At 38.6% G+C, this 24,613-nt stretch overlaps 1 protein-coding gene across 2 annotated transcripts in view; it reads right to left on the bottom strand.

Moving 5' to 3' along the window:
* Positions 1 to 11,248: 11,248 nt before the first annotated feature.
* The window catches only part of TSPAN12 (tetraspanin 12), a 63,855-nt gene continuing 50,490 nt past the window's right edge, over positions 11,249 to 24,613 (bottom strand). For both annotated transcript variants that reach the window (XM_037512223.2, XM_037512230.2), the window contains exon 8: positions 11,249 to 13,635. In XM_037512223.2, coding sequence (XP_037368120.1) covers positions 13,330 to 13,635 — 306 coding nt within the window. In that variant the 3' untranslated portion in view covers positions 11,249 to 13,329. The remainder of the gene's footprint in view (positions 13,636 to 24,613) is intronic.

The following is a 24,613-nucleotide window of genomic DNA, read 5'->3' on the forward strand; positions in this document are numbered from 1 at the left end:
TGAAGATGATCAGTCTTTTACAGCATTGGCCTCTGTGGCTATAACCTCGATGTTGTTAATGTCGAAGGCTCATGGGTGTGGAGCACAGTCATTCCTGACTATGGACACCTGACCATGGGTGTGTGCGCATGTGCAATTGTGCACACCTGAGCCTAGAGGTCAGGGGTAAAAGAGCAGCGTTACTCAGACAGCTATGGGGGTGTAGCTACAAGAGGAAGAGACCACGAGAACACGCCAGAGAAAACCCAGAGAAAAGCACATATAGAGATTCTCAGGGACTGTCTCCCTGCTGGCTTATTTCCCCTGTTTACCCGTGAAAACCTGTGAAGATGATGCCAATGCTCCAAAATTTTCATTCAAATCACTAGAAACTACAGTGAAACTACCCACCCTGGGATGGTTGCAAAACAAGCTCTTTCTTACACATTCTCATGCTCAAGTCACTTGCCCTCAGGGAAGCTAGCTGCTATGGAGTGAGGCAATGAGGTGACAGATATGGAGAGGGACTAGAGGCCCAACAAACATCTGGCACCCATGTGACAGTCTTGTGAGTGAACCTACTTGGAGGTGAATCCTGAACCCCTAATTGTGTCTCCAGCTGACTAGAATGTCATTCAAAATCTTCATTAGCCACTCTGACCCAGAATCATCCAGCCAAGCAGCTCTCAGAAACTATGAGGTAATAAGTGTTTGCTTAAAATCACTTGGTTTTGCTTATAGATAAATGTTCATGGCACCATTATTAATAGTAGCCAAAAAGTTGAAACTACCCAAATGTCCATCAATTGGTGAATAGATATAGAAAATATGCTCTATCCAACATCATGCTACTCAGCAATAAACAAGAATGTGATGTTGATACATGCTACAGTATGGATAAGCCTTCCTAAGTGAAAGAAACCTCACAGATGGTCACATATTGTACAATCCATTCATATGAAATGTTCAGAATAGTCAAATCTATAGAGGTAAAAAGGAGAATAGAGGTTGTTAAAAGCTGGGCAGGAGAATGATGGACTGAGACAGCTAACGGCTATTGGGTTTCTTTTTGGGGTGATGACAATGTTCTAAAATTGATTGTGGGGCTGATCGCATAATTTGTGAACATATTTTAAAATAATTAAGATGGTTGATCTGTATCAAACATGGTTTATATTTCTATAAAATCATTTCAACAACAAAAAAATCACTAGGTTTTGGGGAAATAGATTAGGAAGTAATAGATCATTCATTCATTCACACGGTGGAGACAGAAAATGCAATATAACCATAGGTAATAAGCTTCTCCTCTAAGTTTTATTTATTTTACTCCTAAGAGAGAAAATCAAATCTGGTCAATGTATTTGGGTAGACTGGAATTAATATCGTCTTTTCTCTGCAGAGAAATGAGATCTTGTGCCATGGATCCATGTGTGGTTAACATCTGCCACCTTCAATTGTTTTGGTTAAAGCACTGCCTACCTTGATTAACATTTTAAGTATGAAACTTGACCCCTCAAGGTAAGTACCAATCTAGTATGGGTTTCCTGTAGTATATTCCCACAGGGAATTACTTTAAACACTTCAAAATTTTGCTGAAAGGGGAAGGTCAAAAGCAAGGGCACACAGAGAGTAACTATCAATAGAATGAAGAGTCCGTGAGACCTATAGGAAAGGTGCCCACACCCCAAGCTCTGAATCATCAGACTGCGAGACCTTGGAAATGTCTTTAGCCTTTTCCGCTTCAATGTCAGAATCTCTCAAGTGAAGTTCTACCCACCTCACAGATGGATGGATTGCTAAATAAAGGAAAATACCTGAAAAGCCTTTTAGAATTATCAGGTTTTAGAATGGCCCCAGAGCAAACTCACTATGGCGTTGTATGTTGATGGGAACAGCTGGATAGAGGCCGGTGTTCTTTGAAGAGAGAATACATTTTCTCAGCTGACCCTGAATGTTCCTCTTTCAAGTGTTCATAAACGTTTGAGCTCAGCACATTTTACTCCAAGCACACATTTCTACCTAAGTTTCCCCGAATAGCCCCATACACCTGATTCAGCTGTTTTTCTCTTTCACTTTGTAAGTGATTATTAGGAGTTTGTTCTTTTCTCCTCTTTGATAATTCTTGGCATCAGCTATTTTATCTGAATGAAAGACGCAGAAAATCTCGAGGAATACATGTAGAATCTGCTCAGAATTAGTATCTATTTTTTTAAAAAACAACCTGAAATTAAAACAAATTTCGTTCCTTTCTGTCTTTATCTTTATAGACATTAACTTCTTCATAATCAATTCTTTTGAAGAATTTAAGAAACACCATTTCAGACTTCTGCAAATGTTTTACAATGCGGTCTGTGCTACTGACATATTTAGCTGAAACTATTGGCTTCATTACTGAGATTTTAAGATATTTTTAATATTAAATATTTTAAAAATAGGGAAAAGTAGAAAGAATAAACAAACACTTCTGTTCTCACCACTAAAAATCATCAAATGTTAATATTTTGCCTTGTTTTTTTCCAATATTTTTATTATTCTTAAGAAATGAAGCATTACAAAGACAATGAAGCTTTCCAGATTCCAATTCTCTTCTTTCCATACACAAACCTTATGTTGCCCATTTATATTTTAATAACTATTCTATTTGCATATGCAAATTAAATGAACTTGAGGTGATAAAGTCTACAGTCTATATTGTAAAAGAAGGCATTCAGAAGGTTAGGAGACAGGAATCTGGAGTGACTTTATCGTGTGTGACTTACTTACCTATCTAATAATTCTGTCCCAGGAGAGTGCCCATCAAATACTAAATTTATCATTGCATTGATAAATCTATCATTAAAGAAAGGACCAATATCCTTGAAAACTCTAAGTGCTTCAAGCCAGTGCTGAAGTTGATCCTTTGCTTGGGGTGCTTCAGGAACAGCTGGAGGTGATCACCAAAATGGGTAGTATGACTAGAACAGTAATCAAAATATTTTAACCCACAGAGGTCTTTGGTAGTAGCCAATTGATTATGGTGTTCCTAGAATAAATATAGATATCCGTATAGGCTGTCATATAAGAAAAGAAATTAAACCTTTAATTGTTGTGATGGAGAGTCACGATTTGTCACTTAATGCACAGACTGGAGCTGGTCCATAAACATGAACTTCTTAAATGAAGAGAGGACCAGATTTCCACATAGATTCCTGCTGCCACACTTACCACAAGAAGCTTGTGTAAACCTTCCTTAAATTTCCCAGGGGTATCTTCAGTCATTTACTAGTGTGGCTGTGCACTGGTGAAAGAAATACTCAGACACTGGAGACATTGTTGGACTGGCTCAGAGGCAACACTAATCTGGGGACATCCAATATATTAATGTGGCCCATTGGGCAGAATGGGGCTTTATGAAAGTCAATGATCCACGTTAAATGGAGTAAAGAAGCCAGGAATTTCTTATTATAATGCACAGAAAGAAATCCAAATGTCAGATTCCATCTCACAATGGACTGAATGGGTCTGTGGAGTTACCTGTGCTTAACTACACAGTATCTGAATGCAAATTATATATTTGACAAAATAATACTTCAAAGATTAGTGCCACTGTAAATTTGAATAATTAAAAGGCAGCAATTTTTGTCATTACCCCTATTTAACTTACCTATGTATGTGGTTTACACCAAAAACTGAAGAATCTTGTAGCACTATGTGGATTATCATAAATAGCATCTCTCTCTCTCTAATTTGAGCCTCTGTCATCTTAACTTTGCCATAATCTTGGACCCAAAACAAAATCTGACAATGGTTCTGCCTTTTATTTTTCTCTATTTCTGGGACTGTGATCTCTTGAATCTTTTTTCATAACTCATCAGGCAAATTTTATTTCACCTTCATAATCTGTGAGTTTCATTTTCTCCCAATGGGTTGGTTTCTTTCTTCTCAACCATTTTGTAAACATAATACTTCGTGTTGTCATCCCTCAATTCATAATATTTTTACACTCAGTTCTCCCATCCTTCAGTATATTTTTCATTTAGTCTATCCTGCATCCATGCAAGTGCAGATTAAAACCCATGGGTGGTTCCCCATGACCTCAGAATACATCCAAAACTCTTAAAAGAACGTCCATGATTTGATCTCAACCAATTTCTGAGTTTTTATCTTCTCCAGTCTTAACAGGCTCTTCCCCAGGCAGACAAAACACTATGCAAATACCGATTTCTTAGATTAATTTGTAACGACCCTAAACTTGAAATACCAATCTCATTTTTTCTCATTAAAATCTGCTCTACCTGAAATAAAAATTTTCCATTATATACAAGAGCTTCAGCCTGCTTTGATATCTTACTTTCCCTGAAATCCTATGTCTGTACCACATATATGTCACCTTACACTATTTTTTCAGTGTCATTAGTGTAATTCATACGTTACTTACTGAGTACCTTCACATTATTGAGTTGCAGAAACTTTACCAGGCACTCATTAACTGTTTGATGTCCATCTGCCTGATATTTCCAATTACACTTGAGTTCCTTGAGGCAGGGATTATATTAACAGTTGTGGGGTGTGCAGGAGTGTTGTTGTTGTTTAATTCTGATCTTGACAGTGTCCAGCCCAACTTATTCTACCTAGCAGATGTTCAATGGATCTTACTAAATTGAATTGAATTGGTCTGAAACTTGGCAAGAGAAAAATAAGAAGATGGATTCCAAGGAAAATTAGGAGAGAATAGAAGGGAATTAAGAACCATCATTAGACATCTGATTGCCAGATTGATTCATATTGAATCTCAAGCAGAATAATACTACATTATACCTTCATCACAGCAATTTTCTTCTCCAATTTTGCCAGAGTACAGCTTTCCAGAGGGAAATAGATTTTTAAACTATGCATGTGTGGAAAACTTAACACAAGAGCAGTAAAATGCTCATACACTTAGTCTATTGTACATAAAAGGTAATAGCTCACAGCTTAATTTTTAATTCTGGAAAATGCTTTTTTTTTTTTTTGCTTTTCTAGCTGCAGGACCCTGCACTTTGCAAAGCATTTGAATAATGAAGTATAACACAGAGGGAACTTTTTCCTGTCCCAATAACATACAATTTCTATCTTGTTAGAACAATCAAAGATCACTATTTATAGGCCTATTTTGCTAAACCTACTTTTACGAATAGGAAAGGAGCAGGACAGAGGCACTCTGGGTTGTAGCAGAAAGAAATCCCTGACAAATGGAGAGATTCTGTGTCTAAATGCCTTGATTGCTGAATCATTACAAGGGCCTAACAGGTCAAGGTTAAGAGCAGACTTGACATTTGATTTGGTCAACTCTAACCTGGTGAACTTAAGCTAAAATAGGGGAATACAGTAAAAAACTAATAAAGTACTAAAGACTAGACCTAACATTAGTATATCTTGCTCAAATGGTTAATGAAGAAGGGAGGTCAAGAAAACTCATCCTATTCAAGTAGGAGGAAGGTAGGAAATTAACCAAAGTCCACACAGGGAAATGGAGACCTAGCCTGTGGGAGAACTGAGTTCAAACACTGTCAGAATTTGAGATGCCCCTAAAATTATGTATCATCCACATGGTAGTTTCTTTGTGCCTATTTTTATTCCCTTCTGTCCTTCCTATGGCAATCACGTACGTGCTTTTGTCAATATAGATTAATTTCAATTTTTTAAAGAGTTTTATAAAAATGGAATCATCTAGTATGCAGTATTTATTGTTTGGCTTCTTTCACTCAGTATTATTCTTTTGTTTTTACCTAGGTTTTTATACAAATAAATAGGTAGTTCCTTTTATTTGTGACATTTCTCTCTCTTGAGTAAATAAATACTTAAGAGTAATATGGTTAATGCCTATGTTAGGTATATATTTAACAACTTAAGAAACCACCAAGCTGTTTTCTAAAGTGATTGGAACATTTTACATTTGCACCAGGAGGGGTATGAAGATTTTAGTTCTTCCACATCCTCAACACTTGGTATTGTCAAACATTTACATTTTAGTCTTTCTGATATGTATATAGTAGACCTACTCTTAGGGTTTTCACTAACACTTCCCTAATAAATAGGATATTTAAAGCCTAAGCATTTTTTACTCTTTTGTTTTTTGAATGTGCATTAGCACTCTTCTGCATACTCAAAGCGTATCTTTCTGGCTCTTTTTCTATGTATCTCTCTCCTCTAAACTCTAACTGCCTTGGTTCCCCTTTTGAGATTCACCTATTCTGATTATGAGTCTTCCAGGCTTTACTTTGATTTTTCTTTCGCTTCATCGCATCCTGGCATCGCTCTCAAGATGATAAGTTGTTATATCCCTTAAGGGGGTTCTTCTCATTTGTTATATCCCTTAGAGATCATTTTTTTTTAAATTGGCTAACATCCAGTATCTATAAAACTTTTGTTTTTGCTTTTTTCAGGCTGGAGGATAAATTTGGTCTCTCTTCCTTCCCCTTGGATGGAAGTAGAAGTCTTATTTTTCATTCCTAATGCCAATACAGATAGATAGATCCAAGAATTTTTCCCTATATGATTAATGACAGAATATACACATTCTAAATGCTTAGACTGAATTAAAATTTTGTATAAATATATTTGCAGGATTCTAGCTTGCCCACGATACAATATCTATGTGTTCACACACACACACACACACACACACAAATGTATGTGACTTTTGAATATACACACAAAATTTGCTAAGAATTGCTACCTAATAAAATTCAATAATATACTAAAATAACAGTATACTACGATCAAGAAATGAAGAATAAGTTAGGAAATCTGTTAACACAGTTGTTCCTTTTAAAATAATTAAGAGCTGGACTCTGAAATTAAACAAACCTGATCAAAATCTCAACAATACCACTTACATGCTGGGTAATTTGGGGCACTTAAGATATCTGGCCCATAGTTACCTTATCTTTATTATAAAAACTGACCTATTTGGACTAATGAGAAGAGTAAATGAAACACTGTTTGATGCAGTAGGCACAGTATTTTTGAATACCACAATACCACATCATTGTTTGTTTGTTTTTTTAAAGCTACTCTCTAGAATTACACAGAAATTTAAAAGTTTGTGGTGATCTGCTCCACATTCCAATACTCCAGAGCTTTCTTTGGCAATGTAAACTCAGCTTTTGCTCTGTGGAAGCAAATGTAGATTTAAAGTAAATGATTTGGGGTTAGCTATGAAAGCATTTTATAAATCTAAGACAGTATTATATTATTAGAGCACAAGTAAAATTTGATCATTCCATCAGACATAAGATTTGACGGAGCTCTAAATGCATTCTGCACGCTAGTGTACATCCTTTTATAGCTCAATGAATACTTAGCTCATGATAACCCAGTGTCCTCTAGCCCTGTCAAGAACAGATGGCCTCCTTTAAAGCTGTTTCCCCTTATTGAAATAATTTTGAACAATGGCTTTTGGTTCAGTAACTGACATAATTCATGCATATATTAATTCAAACATAGTGAATAGAGATGCAGCTGATATGTAAGAAACATTACTTAGGCCTATGCAGAATGTTGAGTGGGATATAAAGTAGCATATTTGTTCTGAAGATAGACCAGACATATATAAAAAAGGAAAACAATTATAATATAAATGAAGCATATTATAAGATAGAAAATATAAGGACCAAATTAAATATATGGCAACAAATAAATGCTGAGCTCAGTGGAGGAAGGATTGCTATGCACTGGAATGATCAAGTGAAGCTTCACATAAGAAGTGACTGTGGAACTGGGACTTAAGGTTGAGTGCAAGGTAAATCTGTGGATATGAAGGTATATTGGTGAAGCACCCTGTGTGAGGAGGTGCAGAATTTGTGGGGTATTAGAGGAAACGAGTGGGCCATGATTGGCCCATTTGGGTGATGTGCAGTGACATGTGGGAAAGTATTTGGGGACAGGTTTGGAAAAACAAGTTCAAGTGGAAGATTTTGTTCTGCAGGTACAGAGGAATATGGTAGAGATTGCTAGTTGCACACGGTACCCATTTTCCCCGTCTTCTGTGGTAGTAGAACTTTCTGGTTTGACTGGATACCTGCATGTCTAGAACAAAGACTATTTACCACACCCTCTTCATAGCTGTGAGATGAGAAAGAAAGCAAGGTGTGCTTCTGGGTATATCCTTAAAAGGAAGAAAAATGTTTCCTCCCCTCTTTCCCCTTTATCCAGACTGCTGTCTGGAATGTAGAAGTAAAGAGTGTCATCTGGGACCACGTGAGCAAGGAAAAGACCTTAGCACAGAGAGCAGTAGGAGAGAAAGACACCTTCAGGCAGCCATTACTTGGACTACTTAACACAAATGTGTTTTATGAAATGTAAAGTCACATCTATTTTGTTTAAGCCACTGTGTTGTAGCCAAACCAGTGTGCTCAGCTATTGCTTCCCTATCTTATTCATTTAGCCAGACAAGACATAGGATGTCCAGTCACCTTGAATTTCATTTACCCCAATGTGCCATCTGAATGACTTGTATAGAAATAAGTTAGACAGCTTTGTTTTATTTAAGTCAGAGAACCCCTGGAAACATTTGAGTAAGAAGGTGATATGCTAAGAATTTTGTTTTATAAGAATAAGTTAGAGTCATATTTAACAAGTCACTCCCTAGTCCTAGAATTAGGAATATAGGGTGTATATGGGGAGTATAGGGATCTAAAAGAAGGGGGCAGGGCCTCCCCTGGTGGCACAGGCGGTTGAGCGCAGTGCTATGAAGCTGTCCGCAGCCTCTGCAGTGAGGGTTCAATCCCTGCCAGCCGGCGAGAATCCCACATGGCGAGGCAGACCTCTCCTGTCTCGCCCGCTGCTCCCCTCAGCAGCGTACTTCGGTCCGTCTGCCTGTTCTGTTCCCTGTTCTGTCTCTGATGAATCCTCTCACCCTCCTGCACATCTAGCCTGTACCCTGGTTCTTACATGCATGAATAAATAAATCAAAAAAATAATAAAGGGGCATGGTGAAATGTTTAGAGATGATGAAATGTTCTCGATCTTGATTGCTATTGTGGGTCTATGAATGCATTGTTACAAAACCTCAACAATGTTGATTAAAGATGTTAATTTGACAGTGTATGTGCAAGATAGATAAGTGGGAAGAGATATGATGTAGGAAGGACAAAGCAGTTTATGACTTCAAAGCTTTACATAATTTGGACTGATTTTAGGGAAATAATAGACAAGTTAAAATTAACTAGATAAGAATCATTCTGAAGGAAGAAGTAACATAATTTGGAGACAAATTGTGCCTGGGGATACTGAGTCATGAATAGGTAAATCTGGTTTTTCTAGAGAAGGCATCAGTCGAGGTTCACCTCAGGTGGGTGAAGAGACGGTAAATGTAAAGGGAGGAAGGGAGCTACTGCCACTGACTGGTTCAATAATTTCCTCAGTTTCTCCTATTGAAAAATAGGGTTAATGATGTTGACAGATTTTGAAAAAGTAGTGAAGAACATGCCTAGCACCCTGTGACTTCGCATCTAGTAGCACACATGAATGTGTGAGATAAAGAACAATTATAATAATATATTATTATAGAAAATGAATGAGCTTTCAAGACAAAGCAGAGCCTCTTCTGTATATATTTCTAGGAGGCGCTTGGATGTGAGAAAATGAGAGCTCAGTTAATAAGATGAATCCACTTAGAAATCACAGGATGACAATAGGAGGTAAGGCTGAGTGAAGTAGCAGCAGTTAGCAGTGTTTTTCAAAAATGGGGTGGCTTCTTTGCCACAGAAGATTCAGTGGTGTCTTCATTTCTTTTCTTTACCTCCCTTGACTCATCCACAGGAGTGGGAGTTCAGACAAAAAGGAAGTTCTGTGGCATCCTGTTTAAGATTCTCCTCATATAAGATTTGGTTCCTGGCCCATTTTCTGTCAGACTTCCTGAGATCAGAAAGCAATGCATAAAAATTCTCAGGCTCGACAGTGAACTCTCCTGAGTTCCAGACTAGAATTTACAGCTGCCTGCAGACATCTCCATCTGCATGTCCTGCAGGCATGTCCAACTCAGTATGTCCAAAACCAAATTAATTACCCTCCCACACACCCGTTCTCCACTCCAGTCTTCTATCTAGATTAATGCCATTGCCAATTTACCAGGGACAAAGTCTAGAAATTTCAGTTCTTTTACTTCTGATCCCACATACCCCAAGATCAACCTACTGCCAATTATGATGGATTCATCCTGCTGTAACCTGTAAACCTGTTTGCTCGGTTTTTATACTTCCATGGTCCTGGTGAGGATCCTTTTCTCTCTGTAGGTCAAAGCCAGAGTCCCCCTCCAGAGGCTCCTGCATTTTTCTGCTCTAAAGCAGTCCATACTTTGACCAGGTAAAGAATGGCCAGGTCTGGGGTGTTGTATAACAGGATACCTGATTTTTGACCCTGAGATTCTCACTCGGCCAAGTCAGCTAATTTCTGAAACACAAATCATTTCTCTTTCTTTTTTTTTTTTTTTAATAGAGGCATGTTTTTATTATTATTTATTTATTTATTTGTTTGTTTGTTTGTTTATACATGCACTGGGTATAGTCAGAAGCGCGGGAGGGTGAGAGAATTCACCAGAGCCAGAGCGGGGAGCAGAGCAGGCAGAAGGACCAAAGTACACTGCTGAGGGGAGCAGCGGGCAGCAGGAGAGGTCTGCGCGCCATGTGGGACCCTCCTCCAGTGGCCGGGGAGCAGCCAGGGATCGAACCAGCGCCGCAGAGGCTGCGGGCAACTTCGCAACCCAGCGCTCAACCGCTGCGCCACCGGGGAGGCCCCAAATCACTTCTCTTTCTGACAACATTTCAATGATTTTCTATTGAGCTTACAGAATGAAATTCAAAAACCTAAATCTCACATATTTCCTTTCCCATAGAATCTCCTTGAGCATTCTGTACTCTAAATGTAGTGACATACAATGTTCTCCATGAGCTAACTAAAGCTCTGTTCTTCCTTCCTGACCAAGTTTGAAGATCATCTCCTTGGGGAGCTACCTCAACTCTACTCTTCACCTCATATTCCTAAGCATGGCCCCACTCACTGAATACTCCTGTATTTAACTTTATATGTGGTTAGCACAAGTGTCTCTCAACCAGATTTTAAAGTGGTTTAAGCACAGACACCATTCCTAATTGTCACCTCTGCATCCCCAGGGCACTTTGAATGGACTATTAGCCAGTCCAAAAGTAATCTTCTTAAATTTCTGCTTTAAAAATGGTAATTTTTAGAAAAGAAAGCTTTTAAAAATTCCCAAAGAAAGAGTTAACAAAGTACCCAGTGAACTCCCTCAGTTCTGCCATATTAAACACACTTTTTAAATTTCCTTACAGCTTTATTATTCCAGGTGCACTGCTTCCATAAGAGGCTTTTGTGGACCATTGGTATAAATGTCATTAGTTCCCATTATGCAAATGCATTATACATCAGATGACTGTCTAACTTTATTTTGACTATTCTAGAGAATATTATGTCAGGTAATATATTAAAATATCTGATGTCTAAAAATATAGACATCCACTTTTATTTATAATTTGAGGATTTTATTTTACTGAACTAAACACAATATATGTTTGTTCTTTCTGTGAACAGAAAAGGAGCTGAATTTAACCATTATCCAAATAATTCAAATAATACTCACAGCTGTTTCAATTATTTGGGTACTACTGGTGAAAGTATGGGGAACTGGGATATTGAGGAAATTATAAAAAAGGTTTTAATTGAGCAAGTGATTTGACCAGTTTTCATTTAAATCCATAGAAGATATGAAATCTGGCAGTTGACTTTAAATATTTTATTCCTTAGGCTCATTTGCTTTCAAAAATTATTTTTAAAAAGGGATTCAAAATCACTAGGAAGACAAACTAACAAATGTCATACTTTTAATAATATATTGAACACTACATTCTTTATCATTTAGCTCAAAAACAAACTTAAAAAATACATGGGCATCTTTTTTTTAGTGAAGATGCACAGTCTTATAGATTAGTTCAAGAGTTTGAAAAATCATCATTTTTACCATATTCAATCACATTTCATGTATTTTTTCCCTTGCTAATCTTAGTGGTAAAAATGCTTATCATGTCTAAAACTTACACACAGTCAAATTATTACTCTCTGGAAAATATTTATTGACACATTTTAATGTTCTTTCCATTTTCAGAGAAATAAACAAAACAAAATACAGTAAAATGCACTTTCCCATTTCAAATAAATATATTTTACTCTTGTAAAAATTTAATAATCTGTGTAACTCACCACATATCTTAATCAGTGAAATAAAGCAAAAAAAAAAAACAACCTAGTTGAATTGTCACTTATGTAATGATTCTTACAGCATTTTGCTGGAGAAAAGAAACACTATTCTCTGTAGAACTATTGCTTCTTGTTTGGAGAAGGCACAGATAATCTCTTTAAGAAAGTGTTTCAGTGTCAAAGAGTCTTAATTAGGAAGAAAGTATCCAAATTTTTGCCAAATGAACTAAATTACATGTAAACTCAATTGTTAATACTTTCTAAAGACGAGATTGCATTTTGAATTATAATGACTCCTTTATATCATACTGGTAGTTTTTCAAAATTAGTGGTTAAGTGTTTAAATTAACAGTTATATATGTAATATAAACCCAAGTCAGAATTTTAAAGCTCTATTAGCAGGAAAGGTTAAAAATAATGGTGCTATACAAGACAAATTTATCTTTTTCATAACTATTATTCTTAACATTGTAAGAACTGAAATCTACTGAATTATACAGACTTAACACAGGCTCTTTATACACACAAATCCCTGATCAGTTTAAGATAATGTATTAGTTTGTTCTTGGAAGTAGTAAGAATATTTTAGTAACCAACAATAATCACACTTAGGTAGTCACCTATCTTTGGAGTTTTCTTATGTATAATCTATCCATCACATCAGAAGAATATATCACCAAGTAATAAAAGTCATTAGTACTGCCTAACTCCCTATGTTAGCAGTTAATTGGTATTTTAAATACTAATAAGCTTATGGAAGTAAATCAAACTTTACTGTAGCTCCAATTCCACCATAGCATCCCTCACTTACATGATGGAGAAATGTTGGTCAAACTATGCCAGAGCATAAATGTCAAAGCATAACTGTGTTCAGTAAAAATCTTAAACATGCTATAAAGTAGGTATTAGATCTGTCTTCAGCATTATAAAAGCCAATAACTATTGTCCAACTGATGTGTTATCATATGAAACTTCTCCCTCTTCATTTTAAAGGGTAGAAAATTATATGCCTACTCATCCTTTATGGCATCCAGATATTTCTGAAACAGATAAGTGTATACTCAAAAATTCACAAGTTCAATAAAATAAATGTGTGGTTTCCTTTTTTGATATTCTCTATAATTCCTCCATCTCGAAGTGTGTGTTAAAGCTGTTGGCCACAGGTGTGTGTTCAAAGATCCTCGACAGGCTTGGTTTCAACAGTTCTACTGAGTGACATGACAGGTGTTGAGTGGTGTCATTCTTCAGGGACATCATTTGCTCTGTCCCAGGCTCCCGTCGATCATAATAGAGAGCCCAGAGGAGAGTGATGGTGAGAATCATCGCGAGGATCTGGGTCACTCCAATGGAGATTCCCAGAAACCTTAGCACCTGCAATTGTTTGGTTCCTCTCAAAAAGGAATACATTTTCTTTCCACATCCCTGTAAAAGAAGTAGCACAGTTAATACTATTTTGAGTGTTTTATATTTTATAGAAGGTCAAACAAAAGAGTGAAAGCAATCTGTATCAGTTAATGAAACTAAACACCTTGAATCCTAGAGTTTACAACAGTAACTCTCAACAGGCAATGCCCATGAGAAGCTGGAGGAGAGACAGGTGTGAAGCTATTGAAAAGCCTGCTCAGGTGATTCTGATGAGTCTACTCTCATTTCTCTCTTTTTCACAACTTGAAATTGAGAACCACTGATATAAAACTGATAGAAGTTGACAAACTTTTGTTTGGTAAAGGGCCAGATCGTAAATCTCTTAGGCTTTGCAAGCCATTTTGTTTTTGATGCAATTACTCTGCTCTACATTGTAACATGAAAACAGTCCTAGATGATAATATAAATGAATGGATGAGACTGTGCATTGAAACTTCACGTGTAAGAAAAAAGTTACCTTAGATTTGGGTACCTAATACAGACTGATTTGCAAATCTCAAAAATATTTCCTTATTATATGTATCCACTGTTCAACGCTAGCTCCCTTGGTCAAAGACTTCTGTAAAGATCAAGAATGTTTCCATATTTTGCTGCAGAACCATGCTAGTGGGTAGAAATAACAAGTACATTTTTCCTTAACCCCCACAGGCACAGAGACTCTGACTACTGCCTGTATTGGAAACACACATGGGGAGATTCTGGCAATGATATCCTGTTCTGCCAGGTAAGGTTCTGAAAGATAGCTTTAGCTCCCCTATGAGCTGGAAACACCTGACTTGAAATGTTTAGAAAGGTTTTTACTTGTTTATTTGTGCCTAGTTTTCATAATAAATGGCTAAAGAGTAATCTGTGGCAGATATAAAAGAGAATTCTAAAAGAAGGGGCAGGAGAAGGAAGAAGAAAAAAATGATGAGGAGGAAAACAAGAGATGGGGGAGACAAAAAGAGGTAGAATATGACTGATGTCATAAGTTACTTTTCAGGTTGACTAGGGAAGCAGATTCTAAATAAAGGGACACAGTTAGGGAACAATTTTGCAATTACATTTCAAGAACTTCAGAGATTGAGATTTTTCTCTACTTGGAAACCAAAAAATTAGCCTGCCATGGTTTCAGGGATGCTGGTAGAAGAGAAACAAAAGACTTCATCATGCATAACATTAGCAATAGCCAGATCCTGCCAGCTCAAGTGCCAAGGGCAACACCAAGAACACAGATGACAACTGGCAAGGAAAGGATCTTGGAAGAGTCTTCTCCAAATAAGCAATGAACACACTAAAAAAAATTGTCAGAATCAACATTTTTTTAGAGTTCTGGAAATAAACCAAAGACTTGTAGCAATTGGAAGAGTTTTTATCCAAGAAAATCATCTGAATCTCAGAAAAAAGCAAGTTTTGTGATATTTTCGTTTTCCATATTCCCAGTCCCCCTGTCCAGTGCTGTCGTAGCCTTGAAAACAAACAGCCCACACTCAAGGTGAACACCAGAGAAGCCTGGCAGTCACCAGAGGAAACAGAGCAGGGCTGGAGTCACATTTCCAGGCAACTGTCACTGTGTCCTACCTGGAAGATAGGGTTCCCTGGAAGATCTCACTAGTAAAGTCTCCTTTATTTGACCTGACTTGCAGCTCGGCCAGCCTTTCCCCTGGGTTGTGTTTTTTTTTTTATCATAAACAATGGAGATAACTACGAGGACACTGAGGCTGCCCCAGGCAATGGACAAGAGCTGCACAGTGGGATAGTCACAAAGCTTCAAACAAAGCAGCATAAAAACACAGTGTTGTAAACCAATGTTACCTTAATAAAGAAAAGAGTGGGGGAGGCGGGGAGAATGCAGACTTCATAGAGGGCTTGGCAAAGCTCACTTATTTGTGGGGTTATAGAAAGTGACACAGAAGTAGGGCTTTGCTCATGCCCAGGGCCATGCACAGGCTCAGGAGAGACCTTCGAAGGTTCTGTAATCCTGCCGCTGGCTGCACTTTGACACCATTAGCAAAGCTTGGAAACTTACTGGGAGCAGGCATCTAAGGATGCCTCTGTTCATTCATTACCTGACCACTGAGTTACCTGAGCTGAGACTTCAGTGGCCAATTATGACAAAGAATACAAACCTTACAGAATTATGTCAGAATTACGACAAAAAAGACACCCAGGGCCTCCCCGGTGGCGCAGTGGGTTGAGCGCCGCACTGTGAAGCTGTCCACAGCCTCTGCAGTGCCGGTTCGATTCCTGCCTGGCCAGTGAGAATTCCACATGGCACGGCAGACCTCTCCTGTCTCGCCCGCTGCTCCCTTCAGCAGTGTGTTTCAGGTCCTTCTGCCTGTTCTGCTCCCTGATCTGTCTCTGGTGGATTCTCTCACCCTCCCACACCTCTGGCCTGTACTACAGAGCTTGCATAAATAAATAAATCTTTAAAAAAATAATAAAAAAGAAAAAGAAAAGACATCAATGAACAAACAACAACTAAACAACAAACTCAGGGGCAGGGATACAATCTGATCTCCAGGATTGTCGTGCTATGTTATTAAAATGTCTCAACATTATCAGTAGCAATAAGAACTAATGAGAACGGGGCCTCCCCGGTGGCGCAGGGGTTGAGCGCTGGGTGGCGAAGCTGCCCTCAGCCTCTGCAGCGCCGGTTCGATCCCGGCTGCTCCCGGCCACCAGAGGAGGGTCTCACATGGCACGCAGACCTCTCCTGCCGCCCGCTGCTCCCCTCAGCAGTGTACTTCGGTCCTTCTGCCTGCTCTGCTCCCTGCTCTGGCTCTGGTGAATTCTCTCACCCTCCTGCGCTTCTGACTGTACCCAGTGCTTGTATAAATAAATAAATAAATAAATAAATAAAAATAAATCTTTAATTAAAAAAAAGAACTAATGAGAAGAGCTGCAAAAAAGACATACAAATAAACAAAAATCAATCTCTCTCTGTCTCTGTCTCTCTCTCTCTCACACACACGCACACACACCCCATGGAAGAAAGTGCACTTCCAGTGAGCCGAGCCCGGTCTCACTACGCAGCCTTGCCCACACTCCTAACAAGTGTTTCCTTACTTTAGACCTTTCTTCTCAATAAGGACGCACTGGTGATGCTCTGCTCTCAGTCTATCCCTTTCTTGCAACGTCAAAGCTGCAGTCATTTCTCTCTCTTTAACTATTTTCTTCTCCAGACTAGATATTTCCAGATACATATGCCTCATCATCTTGAGGATCTCTTTCTGGGTTGTAGTGATTTTGCCAATATTTCTTGAAAATAACACAAACTAGAAAATGCAATAAAATGTTAAGATACTCCAGGCTGTAGTGAATGGGTTTAGACCGCATGGAAAAGCTTTCTGTTCTTGGAGAAGAGGGGGGATAGAGTATATTGACAGGACCTCTTTCCAGATCACTGAGCCCTGATGTTGTCTCCATGTTGAGGCAGACAAGGGTGGTTTATTGAAAGCAGAGTCCTAGGTTGAATCTTAAATTTTTATAACAGTATGTCAGTCTTAACACTTTGTTTAGTTCACAAAGCAGAGATTAAACCCTCAAACAAGACAGAACTATGGTACTTAAGTTTTTCTGCAAAAGTCATTAAAATATATCTTATTTCTGCTTCTCTTTTAAGAACCCCTCAAAGAGAGATACTACCTACATATTTTTTAAGATTTATTTATTTATACAAGAACTGGGGTACAGGCCTGAGGCGCAGGAGAGTGAGAGGATTCACCAGAGACAGAGTGGGGAGCAGAACAGGAAGACAATCGAAAACACTGAGGGGAGCAGCAGGCGAGACAGGAGAGGTCTGCCACACCATGTGGGTATCCCCGCAGCAGTCGGGGATCAAACCCATGCTGTAGAGGCTGCAGACAGCTTCACAGCACTGCTCTCAACCTGCTGCGCCACCAGGGAGGCCCTACCTACATATTTAAAAGAAATTAAAACAATGGCCATTTCTAGATACTTTAAATTATGTTCAAGAATCAAACCAGGCTACAAAATCTGCCACTTGGCATGGTAAATTATGCATGGCAATAATTATGCATGGCAATAATTATGCCCTTGCATATTATTCCCCATTATATGTTATTTTAGTGACGTTGATTGAAGAATATGTAAAACTGTGCTCCATAAAATTTTTGGAAAGTAGTATTGAAGATATTTCCCTAGGTAACTTAGAGTAGTATATATAAAATCCCACTTGAAAAAAAACACTTTAGAATTTTGTACTCTTTGAAATGCAAGAACATTTGATGTCCTAATATTAAAATCAAGCTGGCATTTGTCTCCTTATTACTTGGGCTATGAAAAAACTCAAAGGCAAATATAATCTCAAAAACTATAATCTGTCTACCTTCCTGTTAAAGTATACCCACTCATTCTTTCCTTAATCTGGGCTTAGCAATTTAATTACATTTTATTATTGATTGTGTTCTTTTTGTTGTATCCTACATTAAATCCTTTATTTCATAAAAAAGTTCCAGGCTATCAATGTATAAGTAAAATTACAAATCTCTCCATAGTGCACACAATTTAATATCTTCCAATGACTCAGAAGGCACTGTAGAAACTTGCAGCATATTAGGTAACATGCTGAATATCAACAAATCATTTACACAATTAAAGTTAAGGATTAACTTTCCAAAAGAATATTCTTCCTGAGAAGACAGTATTTTTCCAGATTTCTGTGTATAAAATAATTGTCCTCCCCAGCCATTCCCTAAATTCATCCTCATTGAGAAATTTAGTCTGAACAAAAGTTGGGCACTTACTTTGAACCAGACAAATAATAATGCTTACGGTTTATTTTGTTTATTTATTTTTTTAAACACCTGACCAGCCCTTCTCAGAATGGTCAAGATCTTTTTTTTAAAAAAAAAAAAGATTTATTTATTTATACAAGCACTGGGTACAGTCAGAGGTCGGGAGGGTGAGAGAATTCACCAGAGCTAGAACGTAGAGCAGAACAGGCAGACAGACAAAGTACACTGCTGAGGGGAGCAGCGGTTAGCAGGAGAGGTCTGCGCCATGTGGGACCCTCGCCCAGCGGCCAGGGATCAAACCGGCGCTGCAGAGGCTGCGGGCAGCTTCACAACCCAGCCCAGTGCTCAACTGCTGCGCCACCGGGGAGGCCCCAATGCTTACGGTTTATATGCTAACATGTAAACTTGGAGACTTGTTGAAAGCAAGACACAACATCTAGAGAAGACAAAAACATAGGTGTGCTGCTATATAATCTAGTTTGTTATTTATAGATGTTTAGTCCCCTAAATAATCATTTCTGTTGAGTGAGTCAAAAGAGGAAATTGAAATGCTAGAGTTCAAAACTAGATTTCATTTCACAGAGTACTTTATTCAGAATAGGAAAGAACTGAATTGGTTTTATTTGCTTTACTCAAATTACTGAGTTGAGTTACCTTAAAAATGTTTTCTTCTTAAATAGAGATATGTTGGCTCTGCACTCACAAACTCAGCAAATTCAAAAGTGTGAACAAGACATATTGGCTAACCTACTTTACTTGCTACAGTATTAAATTTCTGGTCACCTATTCACTGTAAATAATAACACTACCTTTTTTATCAGAGAAAAATCACTAATCTCTATATTTCCTAGAATCTGTTTGAAGGCATGTCAGGATGCCTCATTACACTGAGGAAATTATACACTTGAAATAATTCTCTGATCTATCTCCAAAATGAGTTTCTAAAATTGGAAGAAGACCTATGGCTTTTCAGGACTCAGTATTCACAGGCCACATTAAAAAAAAAAAAATTACACAGACTTTTAATGTGCTTATGAAGATAAAGTATAAATAAAATCTAGGAGCCAGTGCATGCCAGTATTGATATTTTTGTATTTGATTTTTGGTAATAAACATGACTCTCAAGTTTAAAATGACTGTGTTAATTATCAGGTACAAATATATAATCTTCAGTCCTACTTCTAAAATTGAAAAATTGAATGATAGCAGTGCATGAGTTCATGAGCTTTAAACAGGTTAGATCAAAAGTTCTCCACTGGTAATCATAAGCTCTGCAGGGAAATAAATGCTTGCTTTAAAAAAAATTAAACAGCATGTAATAAAATTCACTGCAGGACTTTGTTATTTTAAGAGTAAGGTCAACAAAAATCCATGCATAGGAAACAAAATGTCTTCGTATTTCTTAATAATGACAGGCCCTCGTACCTCACTTGACCCTCACGATATTCCAATTAGATAGGCAGAATCATTAAATTTGAAAGTCTGCATTCATTGGACACTTTTCATTTTTACCAAAAATGTCTGTCTACAAAGAGACACCAAGTAGAAAACCCAGAAGGCATGAGCCTCCCCAGTGATGCCAGTTCCAGCAGCAGGCGATCCCTGCTTGACTGAACAGGACATTTGCAAACTGCTCACCCAGTGTCTCTCCTTGAACCCTTCTGACCATCTAAATGTTTGTCTATAAAGAATGGGAAGTTGTTTAAACAAGCAATGTGGGAATCACAAGATTTCCCCAACACCTTGCCCTGAAAATCTACATCCAAAAGCACAAATATATATAACCCAAAAATACAGACTTTGGGGCCTCCCTGGTGGCGCAGCGGTTGAGCACTGGGTTGCGAAGCTGCCCGCAGCCTCTGTGGCACCGGTTCGATCCCCGGCTGCTCCCCGGCCACTGGAGGAGGGTCCCACATGGCGCGCAGACCTCTCCTGCCGCCCGCTGCTCCCCTCAGCAGTGTACTTCGGTCCTTCTGCCTGCTCTGCTCCCCGCTCTGGCTCTGGTGAATTCTCTCACCCTCCCGCGCTTCTGACTGTACCCAGTGCATGTATAAACAAAACAAACAAACAAATAAATAAATAAATAAAGCATGCCTCTATAAAAAAAAAAAAAACAAAAAAAATTTGCAAAAAAAAAAAAAAAAAAAATACAGACTTTGCTGTCATGCATGACAAGCAAAACTAAGGGCAATCTGACTAGTAAGGATCTCACCATAGATCACTAATTTCTCTATTTACTTTAATAAATACCTTAATAAGTTATTATTTTTGTCATTAGCTGCCACCATGCATTGAAGATTTGGGTATATAACATGCCAAGTGGTTTGCTCTATTTCTTTTGGCAGTACTATAATGAAATAACTACTATTATTATTTCATTTATATGATAGGGAAATTGGGGCTTAGAAATGAAGATTTTAGTGTCTAAACACATGGACTTTGGAGTCTAACAGATCTGAGCTCAGTCACTGACAAGCGTCTTCGTGCCTCAGTTTTCTCATCTTAAAATGGAGCTAACAATATTGTAGGAATTTTTTAGGACTTAAATGAAATAATTCATGTAAAACACTTGCTCTTTGAGCTATATATACATGTGAATCCTCTGAAAAATCCAATGTGCACTTTTCAATCCCTAACTTACTTCAACTCTCAGCTACTACTGGTAATACACAGTTCCGATAAAATGCATACTGTTTTAAAGGGTTTTAAATATGCTAATTCATTCTCCAGTAAGCTCTGAGCAGGGTATTCTGGCTCTCCTCATTTACAGGTGAGAAAAATGAAGCACAGAAAGATAAAAGTTTGACTGTGATCACACAGTAAGGAAAAGAGGAAAGATTTCACCCATAGAGACTAACTTTCAAGCCCAGTCTTAACCTCTGAGCCATGCTCCCTCACTAAGGAGAGCTCATTCCTAGAAAACCTCTTCTTCCCTGATCTCTAAGATGCTGTTTTCCATTCCTTCTCTCCCTGCAAGAGTTGCCTCCTTCTCTTTCTGTATCTTTAAATGTTGCCTTTCCCAACTTCCGGTCCTAGGCTGCATCTATTATCTCCTCCCATGAATTCATTCCTTTATTTACACTGATAAAACATCTGTGAATTGTTAAGTCTATTTCCCACTTCTTGGGAGTAATTAGTGTTATCTATGGGGACACAGCCTGGAGCCAGAGAGCACACTAAGCTCACAGCTAAGTCGGGTGGGGCAGGGAGGGGCAGGGAGGGGGCAGGGAGGGTTCCCCAGGGAATATAGCAGAGGTGATGAGGGCAGACTTGATGCATTGGGTGTTCTTCCCACTGCATCACTCCCCCCCACACACACTTATTGGATTTGGAAGAGTAGCCCCTTCGAAGACAGGAATTAAAACAGAGTTGTCTCACCATCCTGAGATCCGGATTAACGTGCACAGCAGAGATGTCTGGCAGCTGGAGCAGCCAGTTTCTACTCAAGCCACCATGTTTTGAGTTAGTTCTTTCCCTGATTAGGGAAAATCCCTATTTTGGGCTGAGTTCTGGCTCCTGAGTTTCATATTTCCTGCTGATTTGGGCATCTAAAATAACTGACAGGAGCCCCAAACCCAGCATTTCCAAAGTGAAATTAATCAAATCCAACCTCTCCCTTCAATAAATAGCTTCCTCATCTATCCAGGGTCCAAGTCCAAGTTAAGTGCCCTTGTAGCTTCCTGTCACTCACTCCCCACAGTCAATTCATCATCTAGCCCTGTTCATTATGCCTCTTCTATATATTCCTCATTCATTCCCTTCTCTCCACCCTCAATGGCACAGTCTGAATTCCAGCCCTTATAATCACTCACATAAATTACCTGCAACAGTTTCTTACCTGATTTCCCTGCATCAAGACCCAGTCCTCACCTCAACTCATTTCATTCCCTACAAGGCTGACATAATGATTTTGAAGCATACATCTAAAATTGTTACTTAGTGAGGTACTTTTCCAGGTCAAAATCTTACAATGCCTTTCAGATCAGTAAATTCTAAAGGCAAAATTTGCAAGTCTCTGCTAATATAACACAGAAGAAAATTGTTTGAATAGTGAATGGGTAACAGGAAACTCAGCAATTGAACTATGTCAAGAAAGAGAGTCAAAGAAAGAAGACTGCATTTGTATACCTGAAGTAAAACTGGCAGAATAGTTCAAGGTCTGATTAGATCAAGCAAAGTCTAAGATAAAAGGAATTTTCCCCCCTCTGAGCCCAAACAGGTCCTTCGGGCCTTTGAATGATAAAACAGATATCACCCTAAGTCAGAGTCAACCTGAGCCCTGCCAGCAAGTTACCGAAGAGATAATGAAGTCAGCAGAGAGGCAGGAGGGAGTGTCTTTGACTTTACATAAAAGAACCCTGAGAATGGAACTTCTTGGGGATATTCCATCTGAATAACCACTGAGCCCCAAAGCTGCCTACTGTTTACTGTCTGAACAGGAAATTCTGTGTGTGTTTATCTGAGAATGGAGTTTTATTATTAATAAGTCAGAATCCCATGACTACTCCGTCCTAAGTCTTTCTTTTGTAACACCGCCTCAAGTTTGTGAACAAATTGCCTTTGCATTTGGAAGCTACTCACAAGTTTCTGTATGAAATGCATGAGTTAGTGGGACATTCAGGACTCTTCCCAGTCCAGCATTGACCCTGCCCACTCCTGACAACCTGATCCTCCTCAAGCCCTCGGCTCCAGCTGTGTTTTCTTGCTTACAGCTCTAACTTTGCACCAGCAGCTTTTTGCTTAAAATGACCTTTTTGGTCTCATGCCACCCAATGTCTTCTGCACCTGGCCAACATCTGCTAACTTCAGCATTGGAAGTCCAGTAAGTTATCACTCCCCCTTAGTGCTCCCACTGTACATTGCAATTCACAAAAGCAATGGTGATAAGGATCGTCTTCCCTATGTCAGGCTGCTTCTCATGCCCCAATACAAGATCATCTAATTCCTACCTCTCATTCTAGCCCCTGGTGAGGGAATAATTTCTATGTAGATTTAACAATTTTATATTAGTACAACTGGCTAGTACTTAGCCAAGCACCTGAGCTGTTCTCACTCACTTCCTGCTCTGGACTTCTCTTTCTGTATTTGTCCCTAATTTTGTTCATTTCAGGAAAGGAAATTTACTTGATTCCAAGAAGAATAATACCTGTAACTTAAAAGCAGGTTCAGTTGAAAGAAAAATAATCAGTCTATCACCTATATAGAGCTTGCCAGAAGGCCATACCTCCATGCCCCGCCATGTCCTTCTGTGGCCACCACACTCTGTTATCTCTACCTCTGGTTCAGAAATACTTAGGAAACATTTATGCATATAAAAGGTTGTGTGTCAGAATTATGAAATAAAAGCTGTTTCTATTTCAAAGCAAATAGACATATAGTATGTCTGCAGCTTCCGCATTGGTCAAAGTTCTTCACAGGAAAAGAGTGTTCGTAAAGAGTGTGAAGGGATGAGATACAGGCCAGAAATAAAATGTATATAGACTGTAAAACAAATTCCATTTTCAAAGACAGCAGGGTGCAAAGGAGTTAGGCAGGGACAAGACTTCCAACCTGGATGGGGGCTGAGAAAATGAATTCATGACTCTCCGCCTCACAGTGCAAACAATCCTTCTCATGGTTCACCAGGAGCCACCCCATCTTATGCTGGTGGACACCCATGCTTGCCCCTGTACCTTCTGTGAGCACCGGAGGCCTACACCTACTTATCGTCTAGGTTCTTAGTCCTGCAAGTCAAGACTCTGAGAGCAGTAACATGCCCTCACATACACACCCCTTCCCCTCATGATCTCTCTGTTTGTAGATGTTGTTGTTACTCAGAGAAGAAACTAGAAGCAAAATTGTCTCAGTCAAATTTATCTGTCACAAAGAAAATTATTAAGAGCATCTGCTATTCAAACCACATGGAACATATAAGGTCCAGGGGCAAAAGGGAAAGTATCCCAAAAGACACAGTGGGTAGGAATTAGCCCTCTGTACATCCCTTCCATGAGCCTCTGGGAACACTACTTTCTGAAGACAGTGGTCTTTCTCCTAACTATAGAACAAAGAAACGTGTCTTTAGAGGCACACATTACACAATTGTCCCTCTATGTTTTACATTTTGAGTTGGTCCTTTTGAAGTCAGGCTGCTGTAAGCCCACTTACTTTCATTTATTTTTCTTGAGGTGACATACAAATAGGCAAAGTGGCATGTCAATCCCTTGGAGGTGCAGTTGATGCTTCCTTTCCCCTCTGCA

Source organism: Talpa occidentalis, unplaced genomic scaffold (assembly GCF_014898055.3).
Source record: "Talpa occidentalis isolate TD23 unplaced genomic scaffold, MPIMG_talOcc4v2.1, whole genome shotgun sequence".
NCBI classification, from domain to species: Eukaryota; Metazoa; Chordata; class Mammalia; order Eulipotyphla; family Talpidae; genus Talpa; species Talpa occidentalis.